This window comes from Zootoca vivipara, chromosome 14, assembly GCF_965207765.1.
Source record: "Zootoca vivipara chromosome 14, rZooViv2.hap1.1, whole genome shotgun sequence".
Taxonomy (NCBI): domain Eukaryota; kingdom Metazoa; phylum Chordata; class Lepidosauria; order Squamata; family Lacertidae; genus Zootoca; species Zootoca vivipara.
Genome location: NC_142597.1, coordinates 34,968,116 through 34,986,626, shown reverse-complemented (window position 1 = coordinate 34,986,626; position 18,511 = coordinate 34,968,116). Strand labels below are relative to the sequence as shown.

Genomic DNA, 18,511 nt, shown 5'->3' with positions numbered 1-18,511 from the left:
GCATTTATTAGTTATTTATTAATTTATTAGTTATTATTCCAAATGTTTGGAACAAGGTTGCCCAAGTTTCAGGGAAGCCTACCATGAGTACTGCTAGTCTAAAATACAGCCTCGTTTCTCTGATGAAAGAATCCAGCATCTGTCTAGGCTGAACTCTGTATTTAAGTGGTTCAGAAAGGCCAGTCATGTGGTATGCATTACATTTGGCTTACTTTTTAATGATAAATTTTATCTTAGCTTTGTTTCGGAGGATCTTTTCCAATCTTGGAATGCCAAACGTAGAAGGGCGACGGAATGGCACTCCCTCGGGAAGGCCTTCAACGTAGAAATCTTCAGGGTAAGACTCAAAGAGAGCAAAAGGGACTTTCACGGGCTCCGTCAGTCCAAGAGCTTCCCCTAAAATAAAACATATTTCACAATATATATTTGAGGGGGAGGGGCTGGACCTTTGCTGAATTTCTCTCTCACACTTACGTTCTACTGGTTACTAGAGCTAAGCCAAAACACGAAGGGACAAGGCTTTTCATGAGAGTTGACCCTCCACAAAAAGGCCCCAATTCCAGTTATATTTGATAGAGGGAATAGAACAGGTGGCAAAATAATCACTTTGTAGTGCAGTCGCCCCTTTAGGAGGGGACAATTGGTAATACATTCTGCACATTCTTCCTCCCTTCAGAGCATTATTTTGTAGTGAAAGGTGATTATGGAACACTGCTCTTTTGGAGAAGACATTCTGGAGAGGGCAACATTATTTTTTGCTTTGTAAAAATAAACACCACACAAATTTCACTCAGCCCTAATGCACATTAGGCGGCTTTCAAACAATATTGAAAATCAGCACGAAAATCCAGAATCTGCAGATTTTTTAAGCCAAATAATATTTATTAGTTTTCCAAATTTTTAACAAATGAATGCCAAATTACATCTAAATTTAATATAAATTTCCAAAAGGTTGACTTCCTGCTCTTCATCCTAGACATGTCTCTACTTTCTCCCACTACTGCTTGATATTACATATTTCTAATTCACATTTCATTCCTTATATTCCATTTACAATTATTTTTTCCTTTCCCATTATCCATGTTGTTGACTTATCAATTCCTGCTTGTATATTTACATAACAGTAACATAGTCCCTTAAAGAACAAAAGAGGCTATACATCCAGAATCTACAGATATTATCCATATGCCGATGTACCAAATTAAGAAAACAGGTTACTGCAGAACCTTAACCTCTTTCCTTTCACACAAGAGAATCAGTTTGTTGCTGCAATAAACAGGATAGAAAGCCAAATCACAATAATCACATTCTGTTACATATAAGATCTGTGAGTTCTCACCTGCAGTATAAGTGGTACAATCAGACTTCGATTTACCAACTTAATAATAAGAACTAGGCTGTAAATTTATGAATGTGTAAAATATTTTGCTGATAAAGTTCCCCTCAGACGTGCTAAGACAGGCATCCCCAAACTGCGGCCCTCCAGATGTTTTGGCCTACAACTCCCATGATCCCTAGCTAACAGGACCAGTGGTCAGGGATGATGGGAATTGTAGTCCAAAACATCTGGAGGGCCGCAGTTTGGGGGTGCCTGTGCTAAGATAATGTTTTAAAAGGCTCAGTATGCTTACCACATTTCTCATTGAAAAGGTTTTCAACTTTTTGCTTCAGATCAGTAATCTTGGCATTCCATGCCTCTGTTAAAACATCAAAAGAGTAAGTCAATTATCTGCAACCTGATCCACTACTTCTTTGCTTCAACAGAAATACCAAGTGATGTTATCTGGATGCCTCTGTACAATGAGCAAGAAAAAACTAGTAGCAAGTTCCACATATAAAGGGAAAAGTGGGTTTGTCTAGGCGCATCTTAACTTTTCTCTTTTTAGGTTTAGGTACTAGGCGTAAGGCAAGCAGCCCCTAAGTAATTAAATTCCTAACAGAGTTACCAACAAAAAATGAGAATTTCTATTGCTCTGTTTACATTTATACACTGCGCTTTAATGCCCAAACTGGGAAGAGTGTAAATATATTCTCTAGTTAGTGAATCAGACTGAATTCAAATAGGCAACTGTAACATACAATGGAGTTTAAAGTTAGTCCACAATGCAAGATTAGGTAGACCGTTGGTTTGATCCAGCTGAGCAATTCTAATAACCTAGCGCCTGAGGCGTTACCATTACGCTTCATCAGGGTGTATTAGGCGAGAGAGTTTAATAAGGTGTTTTATATGCAGTCGCAGAACCCACACGTGCAACTGCAGAGAGTAAAAATCATGACCAACTAGGCAATTTTCATTGGACAAAGACATCCCTTTGCCTCTCGGCCCATTGGGACAGATTGGAGGCAATACGAACACACAAAGCATACTGATGTGTACAGTGAGGTGCAAATGCAACCCCACCAGGACAGAAGCAGTAGCTGGGTCAATAGCAAGGCAGGTGAAACTTTTGCTGCCAACTTCCTGCTTTGCTGCTGCTCCACCCTGAAGGGAGAAGAGAGATGCCAGACCATCCCTGGAGGACAGCAGGCACACCCACCACTGACTTGTAACAGCTGGCCATGGCAACAGACTTCTGGGTGGGATGGGAAGGTTCAATGTGAATGCTTTTTGGACAACGGGAGGTTAAGTTTTTGTTTATTTGCTAATTAGAGGGTCAGAGTACTGTTTCGTTTATTATTTTAGTATGGTTAATGCTATTCGCTAGTATTTATACGGCTGGTATTTCCCCCCCAGGATGTTATGTTCTATGAAATATTAATATATTACATGATTTCCCCCCTTTTCCCCTATGGTATTATGTATTGTCTTTTATAATGTAAGTCACTTGGAGATCTTCCGGTGACAAGCAACTAATACGTTTAATAAATGAAATGAAATAAACATTTATATAGTGTTTTTATAATGTTCTAACATATTCAGATACAGTAGTTTGTAACCTCTACGCCCCCTCTGTAAGGGACATCAAAATATTCCTATACATCAAAATATCCCTATACTGCAAGGAAGGAAGGAACTGATGTTGAAAGAGTGTGGTTTGCCTAAAGGCTAGCCTAGAGGTTCATGGCAGGTGTGAGATTCAAGACCATGTACTTCTTGATATCTCTTTCTCAATCACTATAATGTAGCAGATGTCAGGAATAAAGAACATGAATAAGTGGCTAGTGGCATGCAGTTTGGAAGGAGACAAGGTTTCCCCAGAACTTACCAAAAGAGAACTCTCTTCCTCTTGGTTTAAAGCCTACATTGGATCCATTGGTCTGAGGATTAGTTTTAACTTCTGGGGTTTGTGTCTTGTTAGCAAGACCTGTGTTAACACACACAATACATCCCATGTAAATTAATGACTTTCTAGCGTACAACATGAACGTGCAAGACTAGAATTTCCAATACTATTCTAAAAATTCAAACCTGCTGAGAGCTTATTAGACGTGGCACAAGTGTTCAGCTACCCTTGAAAATAATATTAACAAGCAGCTACCCCATTTTTCAAGGAAGTGTGCTTTTTAAAGTTATCAATCTTGCTGTTAAGCTACTTTATTTGGATTCAACTAATTTATCATCTAAACTGTTGAGATCAGCCCTTTTCATCACTACACCCACCCACATCCACACACCAAACACACATGGTCCCAACTCATGTGAATAGATTTTCCCTGCTCTATTCCCAGAAAAGGCAGAAATCCAAATTTTAGAGGATGTTGCTTTATTCACTTCAACACTCACAACCCACACAACTGGAAAGGTAACACAGACATCTCTCTATACAATGATTGGAAAATGAGGAGTGGGTGGGTGGGGAATCAGGCCAATGAAGGTATTTTTTAGCCCAATGAAGGTATACATAAAATCTGTGCTGGGAATAGCATACAATAGATCAGACACAATGGATCAGTGTGTCTGGCTGCTAACCAGAAGGTTGGTGGTTCAAGCCCACCGGATGGCTGTGGGCAGGATTCTTGCAATGTCGGGGGGGGGGTTCAACTATGTGACCCTCAAGATTCTTCCCAACTCTACAATTCTATGATTAAGAATGAGAAGATTTGCTGATGGCTCTTCTCCCCCTCCCCCACAACAGACTAAGCTTCCAGAGAAGCCCTGTTCTGTAGATGAAAGAAACCCTCATTCAGTAACTGGTACAAGCCAAGCTACTTATTCTCAAGCAAACATATTTAGTCAAGTCCATACCTTCGTCTACAGTAACTTCAATCTCTGGAATCTTGGAGTTGCTTACAGGACTTCGTGCAGAGTTTGAGCTGATCGGACTTTGGGGTTCTAAAAAGAAAGGAAGTTTGTTTATTGTTTATAAAGCTGTACGTAGACATGCTTGTTTCAGATAATGTCCCCTGCCACAATTAACTAGCATACCTAAACTGGCATGGGGCAGAGAGACTTCTTGAAATGCTTATGCTAGTTTCCAAACTATTTACTCCATCTGTTTTGTGTAAAGGAAGCATGTGAGGACATCTGCTGGATTTCAGATCTCTTGCTTTGAAAACTCCGAAACACCGTGCGGTGCGTGAAGATGACATCCCTTTCCTTTGTAACTGGTGTTTAGTCACTTACCCGAAGTATTCACTTTACTAGCCAATCCAGGAGGCAAATAAGAGGTGACAAGTTCTGGCCTATAAATTAGAAAATGCATTTTTAATAGGATGCTCTCATAACAATGCAAGTATCTTACATACAATATTTGTACTCGTCCATCTTCATGCTGGCAAGCAAACACACAACTACAGCCAAGTTTAAAGAGGGTGATGGAAGCCTGAGAAGCCTCAAGTGAGTGGGTGGTGCAAGCAACTGTTGCTGCTGGCACTGCCTGGGAACAGGGGGAGGAATGAAGGGGAGAAATGTCCAAGCGGGATGGCAGAGGGAAGCAAGTGAGAGGCCCAGGCAGCAGCCACCAGGGTGGGGTTGGTGAGCAATACAAGCAGGGGCAGAACCCCTTGTAAAAACCATATGGGTCCTATAACAGCTACATGGGGTGGAAGTGGGGAGGAAGATCTCCAGTAAGAGATAGGTTTTAACTGTAGATGTTACCGGTATAACTTTCCAATTTGTACATACCCAAATATTAATATCTGTTTCAACATCACTTTAACAACAGCTATTTTCCGGAGATAAAATGTGAAATTTCTAAGTTGCCCAAATGTGCACAATGCAACAGCAGCAGCTCAAAATCATGTGTGTCTACCTGAAACGTTCTAATGATCTTGTTAAGAGGGCCCAATGGTTACAGTTCTAAAAGTGGAACCTGGCAACTAATAACCACCTGCCCAACCCCTCAAGTTAAAAGCTGCCGTCATATTCACACATTTGAAACCAGTGATTTCAAGACACATAAACTGTACATAGCACCCCCTGAGAAGGTGGCTGATGTCTTAAGAATGATTACTTGAATGTCTGTTTCATCCACCCTGCATGTAAGCTTGCTTCACATTTCCATGATACCCCACAGTGAAGTATGGCTGAGTTGGTAGAGCATGAGTCTCTTAATCTCAGTGTTGTGGGTTCAAGCCCCATGTTGGGTAAAAGATTCCTGCATTGCAGGGAGATGGACCAGATGACCCTCGTGATCCCTTCCAACTCCACATTTCTATGGTTCCATGATTCTATCTAGAGTCATTTGGAAATAGCACTAACCATTAGTGTGGCACACCCTATGGGGGGATGCCCTTGAGTCTGGTCCGGAAGCTTCAGCTAGTGTAGAATGCTGTGGCTAAACTGGTGCTGGAAGCAGGCTACTGCCCACACACGACACTGTTGCTAAAAGACTTGCACTGGCTTCCCATCTGCAACCAGGCCAGGTTCAAGGTTCTTCTGCTAGTGTGCAAAAGCCCTGAATAACTTACGCCCAGAATGCTTTTAAGTACTGCCTTTCCCTGTATATGCCAAATTGATCACCGAGATCATCTGGATCAGGCATCCCCAAACTTCGGCCCTCCAGATGTTTTGGACTACAATTCCCATCTTCCCCAACCACTGGTCCTGTTAGCTAGAGATCATGGGAGTTGTAGGCCAAAACATCTGGAGGGCCGCAGTTTGGGGGTGCCTTATCTGGATGGAGCTTGGTGGTCCTCCATGAACCAGAAGTGCAACTCATACAAACGAGGTTATGACTTCAGTATTGTGGGCCCAACTCTGGAACTCCCACCAGAACTCAGACAGGCACCGCCCCTGCTGAGTTTCAGATGACTGGTTAAAATCACTTTATTTCAGGAATACTTCTCCGATGTTGTAAAATTTCCTGATGCTCTTTGTTTAAATTTCTGGGGTTTAATTTCTTCTAAATTTTGTATATTTTTATCGTTGCAAGCTGCTTTGAGACCTAGATGCTGAAAAGCAGGATATAAATTTTAACAGCAAAAGCAACATCACTTTAGACCTAGGTATTAAAGATCCCTGTTGGGGTAATAAGTTAAGACTGAGGCTGCATCAGCAGATAGAATTTTCAAGAGTTTCCAGAACAAGCGTTTTTCGCTTTAAAAAACAACAGTAAAGCAATAAAATTGTAAATTTAAAAATAGTAAAGAGATTAACCACCAGCTTACTTTTTCACAATAAATTTGATTTTTCCACTCCCTCGGACAATCCTTTCCAGGCGTGGGATTCCAAACCACGTTGGACTTCGAAAGGGGATGCCTTCAGGTAAACCTTCTACATACAAATGCTCAGGGTTTGACTCAAAGACAGGATAAGGAACTTTCACTGCTTCACTCAGACCCAGAGCTTGTCCTTGAAAGAAGGTGACAGGGAAATTGGCAGGGATTCAATGGACCATTAGACATCAAAGTTCTGCTTTCAAAGGCAGGCTACCCCCCCTTAATTATTCATTTTATTTAAAATATTTATACTATATTCCATTTATAAATCTCAAAGAAATTAATGTAAGGTACATGAAAATCATTTAAAATAAAATTTCCAGGTAGTCCTAACACATAATTTAAGATCCAGATCTAGCATCCTTGACTTTCACAGCTTCACGCACATAGCCTTTCCCAAAATAAAGATAAAGGCAATTGGTCAAAATGCTACAACAATGTAGAAAAAATTGTGCTTTATACTTCTGCAGTATTTTATTGAAGCAATGGTACTACAAGGTGAATATCCAACAGTTAACTTACCAAATTTTAGATTAAATATCTCTTCTACTTGCTTCCTCAGTTTTGTGATTCTGACATTCCAATCTTCTTTGACTGGGAATAAAAAAATAAATACACATACCGGTATATATAATGTATGCATCCATCAGTAAACATGCAATGATGGCACTTAGTGAGAGATCAATTCAAACATGTAACCTACAGATTTGCATGTATATGAATACATATCCTTAGAAGCAGACTATGAAATGAAAGCGAACAAGCTATAATTTTGCTCTATGGTGGGAAATTCGGATCATTTGAGTTCTCAAAGCATCACTTGCTGTTGGGAGTGATTTGAGTCACTGTACATGAGACATCACCTTGCCGACAAAGGTCCGTATAGTTAAAGCTATGGTTTTCCCAGTAGTGATGTATGGAAGTGAGAGCTGGACCATAAAGAAGGCTGATCGCCGAAGAATTGATGCTTTTGAATTATGGTGCTGGAGGAGACTCTTGAGAGTCCCATGGACTGCAAGAAGATCAAACCTATCCATTCTTAAGGAAATCAGCCCTGAGTGCTCCCTGGAAGGACAGATCGTGAAGCTGAGGCTCCAATACTTTGGCCACCTCATGAGAAGAGAAGAATCCTTGGAAAAGACCCTGATGTTGGGAAAGATTGAGGGCACTAGGAGAAGGGGACGACAGAGGACAAGATGGTTGGACAGTGTTCTCGAAGCTACGAACATGAGTTTGACCAAATTGCGGGAGGCAGTGCAAGACAGGAGCGCCTGGCGTGCTATGGTCCATGGGGTCACGAAGAGTCGGACACGACTAAACGACTAAACAACAACAACACATGAGACAACATCTAGATTAATGAAAATAAGGGACAGCAGGAAAATCACAGTAACGATAAAAATGCTTTCAGATATAACATCTCATATTTAGCTTTAACAACGAAGACAATGAGTGATGGTGATCCAATGGTGATCATGTGCCCCCAGAAGAAATCTATCAGAAAAACAGAGAGAGAGAGATAGTTTCTGGTGTTCCTCCTTCCCTACTGCAGTGCTCTGTAGTCCTCAACATGGTACAGAAGGGATCAGCAAAAACTGTCCCTCCCTCCCCATTCTGATAATGGATTGCATCCTTCAGTAATCACCATTGGAATTGCACCATGTTCTTGTTACCCTGGCCTTTGGCAGTTAAGATATTTTGCTTTGTAGAATCAACCTCTACTGTTTAACCTAATTTAATAAATAGCAATAATACATGTGGCCTTTTAGAACTGGGTGGGATGTTTTCAATATATTCCCCCCATCTTAATGGATGCATTTAGCACAGAGAAACAAGTGAATACCAAACCTCCAAAAGTTCATAACCCATCTCTATGAATAAATGGGATCTGAATACACTAAGAAGTGGAGAAAAAGCATCTCTCCAAGTAGTGGGTAGAAGAAATGCTGTCTGTGTTTAATCACTTCATAAATGCCCATCTTACCCGGCATGTTTGTTCTTGGTTGAGTAACCTCTGCAGGAGTGATTGTTAGCAGGTCTGGCCTGTAATTAAATAAATAAATAAAAATTAACACATAGCGGAAGGGAGGTAGTCTTTAGTGTACAATCTTTAGTGCTTCTACCCTTGAACTATCCAAGTCAGAGTACTAATTGATCCCACTCTGCATTGTGAAGCTGACTTAAAAAAAATAAAATCAAGTACCAGCTCAAAATAATGAACTTTAAAAAGCAAAATAGTAGAGATCAGCAAAAAACAAAGGTTCCAAGAATCCATTTGAAACATATAAAACTATCAAGTTGGTAAATTGCATTTTGGTTGATAACAGGGTTTTGTTTTGTTTTTAACAAAAGGCTACCATCTAAAATGAAGGTTGCTTATTTCACATATCATTTAACCTTTTCTGTATTTCCAATTCAGGGATGATTTACAATGTAAGAATGAAGAAAACAAACAATCCTTCAGTAACAGTTCTGATCTCTGAAGTAAGTTCAAGGGTGAAGCAGATCTCTTCTAGCCAATACAAATTGCTAGAGAAATCAGAGATAGAAAGTCAGGCCAACCTGTCAAAAGTTGTATATTCCTATAGATATATTTCCAGTCTCTAACACACATCAAGAAAAACTGGAGAAAAGCTGACAAATTTAATCTAAAAAAAAACAGAAATGTAAAGAAAGCTCATCTTACTTTTTTATTACAAATTTTATTCTGTTGCCCACTTGAAGAATTTTCTCCAACCGAGGAATTCCATACCAGGACGGACTCCGAAATGGAATGTTCTCTGGCAGACCTTCCACAAAAAGATCAGTGGGGTGCGCCTCAAATTTCTGATAAGGGACAGCCTTTGGTTCGGTGCTCCCCAATGCCTCAGCTGTTAGAAGAAGCCAGACCATTTGTAATTTCACAACATGGGCAAAATTCAAACAAGAACCCTGATTTCAGTCTTTCATTAAACTAATAGCTAATACATTTGATGAACAGGGACCCCTTCCTGAAAGGACATACAGGTGAGTAGAGAGCCCTGCCCCAATCACGGCTAAACTCCCTGCAGTCTGCCTCCCCATGTCCTTTTCTTTTCTGTTGCAGACTAATATCCCAAGCATATGTGGTATGGAGATAAAAGGGCATTGGGAAGTGCATTTCTATTCCTGCCCTGAATCCCCTCTTCGATCAAGCACTTTCTAGGTAATTGGGGCAGATCGTGTCTTAACAGCCCTGGATCTGCCAGATGCAGTTTGGCTCCTGAGAGCACCCCATCTTGATGCCACTGGACCCGGTTAAAAGGTAAAAAAACATGTTAAGGGACATTCTTAACTCTCTTTGCCACAAACAGAAAGCACACTACTGAATTTTAGTGGCTGCTAACTGGAAAGCAATCTCTGATCTGCATGCCAGTCCTGAACCCACCACCACCAAAAATGAACAATAAATTGCTGCCAAGTGAACTTACCAAATTTTCTGCAAAATAATTGGTCGACAAGCTTCCTTAATTTGGTGATTCGGGCATACCATTCTTCTTTCACTATGATCAATGGTAAAAACAAGAATTTGATTTAAACGTTTAACATTCTGAAGCTAAAACACTGTTGATTTGGCAAAACTTTATTCACTTTGCCACCCTTCTCCCTTTGGAGTCACAGTGGCGAAAGAGGGCAAGTGCATGAAACTAACACATAAAAGCAGAGAGGAAAGAGGTAAACCTATAGGCCTCCAGAGATGGGAGTGTAGAGTCCAACATCTTCTGGAAGGCCACAGGCTCTCCACCCCTGGCATAAAAGGAAGTTGTCCCTAGGAGCCCTCACAAACCTACAGGTAGCAGGCAGCAAAGAAGCAGAGAAAAATCGATGCTATGTTGTTTTACTTCCATCAACCCAACAAATACATTTTTACAGCTAATGTTCACCTCTTGAGGCCTAGCTCAAGAGATGAAAATGGTTTTAATTTGTTCACTGGAACATTCTTCTGCCCTTCACCGAATGTTTCCAAGATGGCTTGCAAATATATACAAGATCAGTTTTAAGTATCAAAGACAATTCAATCATAAAACAAAAATCACAAGCAGCATTAAAGCCATTAAAAAGTATTAAAGGAAGGACTAATAGATTCTTTTAAAAGTCTTCGTCTGCCACCAAAACAGCAGCAGCACAAATGCCAGGCAAGCCACCTGGAGGGAGTGCCAGACAGGAGCCACAACCAATAAAGCCTTCGCTCAATTTACTATCCAACTCACCTAAGAAACATTTGTCAAATCTGACCCAACAGCAGTACCCTAAACATACTGTATTTATTCAACTGACTGTATGTTGTGTACAGTGGAAACCTCGCGTTACGGATGGAATCCATTCGAGAGGCTCATCCGTAACACGGAACTGACGCAAGCCGAAGTGCCGCATTTGCGCGCAGCACAGTTTAGCACTTCTGCGCATGCGGCGAAACCTGGAAGTAACCCGTTCTGGTACTTCCAGGTTTCACCACGGGACAAAACACGTAACCAGAAGCGGACGCAACACGAGGTATGACTGTACTTTTAGTTATGCTGTGAACTTGGATTTAGGTCTCTCTCAGCAAATTTTATGCTGCAATTTGTCTTTAGAACACATAATACTGTATTTTATTTTTGACAGCCATTCAGAGCACAATGTTGTTGGGCAGCCATCATAAATACAATCAATGAATAAAATAAACACAGCCACCAACTCCACATACCCCTCTTACCTCCTGCAACAGGTTTGTCTAACGGTAGATCTTCTCGCGTTGAATTTAGCAGTTCATGCCTGCAAACATTTTAGGGCATATTTTTGTTAATCAACATACTACTATTACATTACCACTACTTTTAGCCCCATAGCAACCATTATTTCACCCATCAAATAAAACTCCCCCCCCCAATTTTACCAACAGGAATGGGAGGGATACACAAATTATAACAGAAATCGCCAAGGGCTGTATCCAAGTGAAATTAATTGATTCAAGTTACTCCTATTCATTATCTTCAATAGGTCAACTCTGAGGAGGACTTGCATTGGATACAATACCTAAAGCATGAAGCTCATAATACTGTGACAGGGTTAAAACTTCACTTCTAGTCGGCAATCTGCTAAAGTCCAATTGGCTACGTAATATTTTCTGAAGTACTTCCTCACTGATAAGCAAAGATGCAATTTACAGATGGGTAGTGTACATTTTTTTCAAGATCAGAGAGCCCATACTTATTAAAGAGCAAGTGTTTTCAGAATAATCTCGCAAGAAACTTTATGCAATACACCATAGTGATAGTTTGACAATAACCAACAACAACAAAAACAAAAACAAAGAAAACTATGGATATATCAAAGCTTGAATAAAATTAGGTCTATCAACAAGAATCTGAAGACTGTTCAGAAGAACCCACAGCAGCAGCACCCCAATATATATTCTGACTACTTGAACAATACTTGGTTCCACCTGACTGCAACAGAGGGAGAGATTGGATAGCTGAATGGTTTCCATTCAAGGTATAACAACTACCACACAATTTTATGAACTGGTGCCTGCCTTTATTTATTTTCCTGATCCCTCTTGTGCAAAATGTCTTTTAAATTGTAAGGCTGCAAGGCAGGACATGCCTTGCGTACTACAAATCTTACTTTAGCCATTTTTCTACTGAAGAGCAGGGTAAAAATACATTAAATAAAGAACACTGCAGAAATACATAAAATGGCAGCAAATATTATGCTGCAAGAATGTAAAAAGCAGCTCTGCTGGACCAGTCAAAAAGTTGATCAAGTCTAGCGTCTTGTTCTCCAGAGGCCAGCTATATGTTTCTGGGAAGCCAACAACCCTATTCTCTTTCAGCAACTGCCATCCAATAGGCATACTGTTTCAGAACAGAGGTTCTGTCCAGCTATCATGTATAGCAGGCATGGCCAAACTTGGCCCTCCTGATGTTTTGGGACTACAACTCCCATCACCCCTAGCTAACAGGACCCGTGGTCAGGGACGATGGGAATTGTAGTCCCAAAACAGCTGGAAGGCCAAGTTTGGCCATGCCAGGTGTATTGTTGTTGTTTAGTCGTTTAGTCGTGTCCGACTCTTCGTGACCCCGTGGACCATAGCACGCCAGGCACTCCTGTCTTGCACTGCCTCCCGCAGTTTGGTCAAACTCATGTTCAGAGCTTCGAGAACACTGTCCAACCATCTTGTCCTCTGACGTCCCCTTCTCCTAGTGCCCTCAATCTTTCCCAACATCAGGGTCTTTTCCAAGGATTCTTCTCTTCTCATGAGGTGGCCAAAGTATTGGAGCCTCAGCTTCACGATCTGTCCTTCCAGGGAGCACTCAGGGCTGATTTCCTTAAGAATGGATAGGTTTGATCTTCTTGCAGTCCATGGGACTCAAGAGTCTCCTCCAGCACCATAATTCAAAAGCATCAATTCTTCGGCGATCAGCCTTCTTTATGGTCCAGTGTATAGTAATAGCCATTAATAGAGCAACCTCCATTCATGAATTTGTCTCCCTACCCTTCACTGCATCTGGTGACTGCAAGCTCTGTATTTGTGCACTAAGCTAAGATGAGAATGAGCCTCCTGCAGACACACATCCAGCTGCTTCGATTTTCCACCCATGCAAGTAGAGAACAAGCTAGGAAGTCAGTTCACTACAGCATCCATTAACATTCAAAATGGGAAGCTATGGTTAATAGCTTCCAAACAAGCTGGGATATTAGGCCAACTTTAAATCATTCCACAATTATTAAGCTGAAGTTTGATCATTTGAACACAGCCCTTATATGTTATATATTTTCTGCCTTGAATCTACTTCTAATAAATTTCACGGAGACAGCCCCCGACCAAGTTCCAATATTATGAGAGGGGGAGAGGTTATAATTGATGAGCCATTCTATAGAAAAAGATACTGTGAATCAGGCTTCCCCAACCTCGGCCCTCCAGATATTTCTGGCCTACAACTCCCATGATCCTTAGCTAGCAGGACCAGTGGTCAAGGATGCTGGGAATCGTAGTCTCAAAACATCTGGAGGGCTGAGGTTGAGGAAGCCTGCTGTAAATCCTGCATTTGGGGACACTCTTAATTTAAACCAACTTACTTCTTAATCACAAATCGTATCCGTTCCTTTGCCAGCAAAATCCTTTCGAGGCGAGGGATCCCATAGGTGGAGGGTCTCCGGAAGGGAATTCCTTCTGGCAGTCCTTCCACATACAAATCTTCAACATGGGACTGGAAGAGTGGATACGGGATAGTCACCGGGCCTTTTGCATTAATAGCTTCAGCTTTAATATAAAAAGAAAAACACAGTAAGCGTGGCTTAACATTGCCTGCAAACTTACTTGTTTTGAAAGAACACAAAATGCAGTATCTCACTTAGCAGAACCTATACAATCAAACCTGCTTTATATAAAATAGTAAGAGATTATGCCTTATAAGTGCAACTCAAACCCCACACCAAACTAATTTGCATTAACCATAGATTATAACACAAGCCCTAGTTTGAGCTTCCAAAGTGTACAACAGTTCAGAACTGCTTATCTGTGCTTATTTTCTGTCTCCATATGGAGACTAGAGTGCAGAGCCAGGACTCCCAGAGAAAGACGTATAGCCATTAAGTACGAACTGTCAACTCAGACGCCCCTTCAAACCACAGAAAGTCCCAAGCCATGATTTATAAAAACTTCAAGTCATGGTTTGACAGTGGATCACATTATCATCCAACACAATTTTTGTGTAATGCCCAAAATGAGTAGCTATATACAAACATATGCTACAACATATTAAGACCAGGGGTGGCTAATTTGTGGACCACCAAATGTTGTTGAACCACAATTCATATCATCAATGACTTTGGCCATCCTAACTAGTGCTGACGGGCATTGGAGTCCAGCAATACCTGGGGGATTATACGTTAGTCACCACTGATCTAGATGTTGCAGATCTGTAGTTAAGTTGTATGCCCACCCATAATGTCAACATTTTCAAATACAGGAAGGATGCAGAAATCCTCCTCCAAATTTTTTAAAAGCAAAGTTTTAAGCCTACAAGACTACGAACTATGTGGTCAAGCCCAGCAAATCTAAGAAACCAGAAGAGTGAAATCAACACAGAGCCAAACTCCTTGCTCTTTCGGATGATTAGCTGAAACCAATTAAGTTACACAAAATAAACAACATTACTTTACACAGGTTGCAGCCCCACCCCTTTTTGGTACCACATTTTATTCTTAATACAGATCACAATTAATGTGTAATGTTAAGAACCAAAGGCTGCGGAAGTAACAGCTTGCAGAACTTCCAACACTACTTACTCCACTCCCCAAAAGGAGATATCACTGTAAGGGAAAGGTAAAGGTACCCTGACTGTTAGGTCCAGTTGTGGATGACTCTGGGGTTGCGCGCTCATCTCAGTCTATAGGCCGAGGGAGCCGGCGTTTGTCCGCAGACAGCTTCCAGGTCATGTGGCAGCATGACTAAGCCGCTTCTGGCGAACCAGAGCAGCGCATGGAAACGTCGTTTACCTTCCCTGCCAGAGCAGTCCCTATTTATCTACTTGCACTTGATGTTCTTTCAAACTTGCTAGGTGGGCAGGAGTTGGGACCAAACAACAGGAGCTCACCCAGTCATGGGGATTCGAACCGCCAACCTTCTGATCGGCAAGCCCTACGATCTGTGGTTTAGACTTACTGCCAACTCTCTAATTCTGCAGAACCAACACGGCTACAAACACCCCTTGGCACTGGCAGTCCTTGGACAATGGCAGGACAACATGCCCAAAGAATTCAGACTCTATGGAGTGGGAAATTCAAACCTTTTTCCCAAAAAAGTTTGGGGAGTTTCCAAATATGGCTTTTAAAAGGGGGGTCGGGGATACAGTGCGTACACATACCATATTTTCTTTCAAATAACTCTTCAACTTGCTTTCTCAAGTCTGTAATGCGGGCATTCCATTTCTCTGAAAGGAAAAATAATGTTATCCCAATATAAGATATATCAAGCTTTTAATATATCAAGCTGCTGAATTCTGGATTATGCATTTCGCCTTGTTGCTCATGCATGATTATAAAACACTAAACCCTTTAAAAGTAACATCTGTATACGTTCTGAAGACAAAATTATTTACATATTGCTGGACAAAAGCAGCTAAAATCTTTGTCCATAATTACTCTACGCAGGCATGGCCAAACTTGGCCCTCCAGCTGTTTTGGGACTACAATTCCCATCATCCCTAACCACTGGTAATGTTAGCTAGGGATGATGCGAGTTGTAGTCCCAAAACAGCTGGAGGGCCAAGCTTGGCCATGCCTGCTCTACAGCAATTCTACAGTCAGTAGCTCACTCTCATCATGGTTTACACTGATCTGAAGTAGCTGTTGACAAATTATTTTAATTCAGAGCCTGAAAGGTTTAATTGGGAGGTTTCTTAAAAGGCCAGAGTTACAATGAGTGTGTGAAGCCGTATTGGCAGAAGTCTTAACTAAAGAGGTCATATGAAGAACCATACAGCCCCCCATCATTACTCGAGTCCTGGTGCTGGTTGATTTAATACATTCATGTCCCACTTCTCAAAGAAAATAGAGGCAGCAAGACACAAGGCATCCACCTTCAAGCTACTGGTGCACTGGAGTACTTCATGGCTTTGCACTTCTATACCATATTTACGTCAGACATCCGAAGTCTTGGGAAATCATTGCGAAAGAGGAAGGTACACACAGAAGCCAGGCTCAAGACTGACAACAGTCCCTAATTAAACAGCAAACTCGCAAGTATATTCATTCTGCGTAGCCCATCCTCAAACCATTCATGCATTCTGCCACGATCAGCCTACTGGGCAGTTTACTCAGATAAGCCAGTCACCAACTCTCCTTCCTTTCTTTCTCAGTTCTATTGACATTCAAGTTCAAGGAAGATTGAAGAAGTGCTTCTGCAAGAGTGGCCGCATCCACACATAATACTAAACCACGGGTGTGCTATGTGGATGGACCTCAATGATCCAAAGTAAAGAATAAGGTTTCCACTTCCCCTGCGTATCCAGGAGGACAAGCTTTGTTGCATTTTGTAAAAAAACAAAAACAAAAAACAGCTTAGTGCTACATTTAAACCAGTAACCCTAGTTAAACAAAAACCATTGTTTTAAACAAGTCATTTTCAAGCTGGCATGTTAAGGAACTTAAAATAAGCTGTTTTAAACCAGCTGGTTCAAAAGAAATACAAAGTGGAAATTGTTTAAAAGGGAAACTAAACTTGGCAGAAGTCCCTGATCATGCAGGAGGATGAGGGGAGCATATGAACCAGACACTTTGCTCAGACTTACTGAGGCTCATGCACATCACATTAAATCATGGTGTCTAAGGGGCTAATGTCTCCTCCCACACAAGTCTCCCGGATCTTGAAGGCACCCCAGGAAAACCTTCTGCTGGTACCTCCACTTTGAGAAACAAGATCTAATGGTACTGAAGGCAAGGGTTTCTGTGTTGCGGCACCACTGTTATGCCCCAGAGCACATACGTTTTACGTGAAACATCCCAGATTCAAGCCCTGGCACTTCAAGCTTAAAGCATCTCAGATATTAAGGTTTTGGAAACAACGTGTACCTGAGATCTGTTGCTGGACAGCACAGAACTAGACAGCACAGTCTCAGGCTTGGGTGTGTGGGGGTGTGTGGAAGGCAGTTTCATATGTTCAAATAGAGATACAATCATATTCAGTACCAATTCAAGTGAAAGCTTGAATACACCTTAGCCAACAGGAGCCGGGCCAACAAAACTGTGAAGATTAGGAACCATTTTACTCTTAAACTTACCAAAATTGAATTCTCTGGCTTTCCTTCTTCCACAATTGGCAGCATCGGTGACTGGTTCTGTGCTCTTTGTCTTCTTATGAGGTGGTAAGTAGTCATCATCATCTTCAGACAGAAAAATACAGATATATGCATCATGGCTGCTGTAACTATTATGCCTGAATGTCTTTCAAGGTGTTATGGTTCTAACTCAAAATTATTTGCCGTTGGAGGAGAATTATTCTAGAGGAAAAAATTCCACATGCATTACGCTGACTGGTCAGAGCCTGGCATCCAAATTTCTCATTTACTATTCAAATTATGTTAATGGAATTCAAACATGCACAGCAGCATTGTCCAACATGTTTTAAATGAGGCCCTTTTCTACTGTTAAGGGACACGCAACAACCCTACTGGTACCAAATATATAATGGATACCACATCAGGTTGGATGATTTTAAAACGAAGTATCATAAAGATCATAGGATAAAGTTTCTCCCAGATCCAGTGGTTCAACAACAGCATGGCATAGAGGAAATAATTAGGAGATGGTGGGGGAAGAGAGGAAAAATTGGTTTCTATTCCAGCATCAACTGCATGAATAGAAATTGCAAGCAACTGGAAAAGGTTGGGAAGGTTTCAGTGGTGACTGGCTAGGATTGTTACATCCAGGAATAGATAATCCCTTCCAGAAAGAAAAAAAGGAAAGGAAACTGCTCTATCTATAGTAAGAATGTTGAATAAGATATTTAAGGTTGCAAACATCACTTAAAAGATTATTGGGGGAGAGAGAAAGATAGATGCCAGACACCCTGATGCCAGATAAACATACTTTAGTGTCCCTAATAGTTGTCCTTTCAGCAGCCCCCCTCCATTCAACCCCAAAACCACTTCCCAAATCTCCCACTTTAAAATTAGTGCAAGAGCTGCTGAAAGGGAAGCCAACAGACGCCCCACTGTGCAATCACTGTCCATCAACATCAATACAAGAAAGTTATATCACAAGACTTGCACTCTAAAGTTTTGCGCTGCTTTAAGGAAATCTAAGGCTAGTTTTCTCATCACTTATGCAGGAAGCGCTACCAGGCTTTTAAAATTTCCTCATATGGAGAAACTAATGTTGGGCACTTCCTGTGAAGGTCCCTTCTAGT

At 41.2% G+C, this 18,511-nt stretch overlaps 1 protein-coding gene across 19 annotated transcripts in view; it reads right to left on the bottom strand.

The window, feature by feature from the left end:
- GTF2I (general transcription factor IIi) overlaps nt 1-18,511 on the bottom strand; it is a 70,757-nt gene that overhangs the window by 20,504 nt on the left and 31,742 nt on the right. For all 19 annotated transcript variants that reach the window (XR_015947074.1, XR_015947075.1, XM_088657968.1 and 16 more), the window contains 14 exons: nt 17,385-17,486; nt 15,471-15,536; nt 13,681-13,864; nt 11,315-11,373; nt 10,050-10,121; nt 9,287-9,470; nt 8,585-8,643; nt 7,123-7,194; nt 6,550-6,733; nt 4,565-4,623; nt 4,187-4,273; nt 3,207-3,305; nt 1,632-1,697; nt 213-396 (listed from right to left, as the gene is read on the bottom strand). Coding sequence is in view for 17 of the 19 variants with exons in the window: in XM_088657968.1 (XP_088514094.1) it covers nt 213-396; nt 1,632-1,697; nt 3,207-3,305; nt 4,187-4,273; nt 4,565-4,623; nt 6,550-6,733; nt 7,123-7,194; nt 8,585-8,643; nt 9,287-9,470; nt 10,050-10,121; nt 11,315-11,373; nt 13,681-13,864; nt 15,471-15,536; nt 17,385-17,486 (1,477 nt within the window). In the remaining 2 variants the exon portion in view is untranslated. The remainder of the gene's footprint in view (nt 1-212; nt 397-1,631; nt 1,698-3,206; nt 3,306-4,186; nt 4,274-4,564; nt 4,624-6,549; nt 6,734-7,122; nt 7,195-8,584; nt 8,644-9,286; nt 9,471-10,049; nt 10,122-11,314; nt 11,374-13,680; nt 13,865-15,470; nt 15,537-17,384; nt 17,487-18,511) is intronic.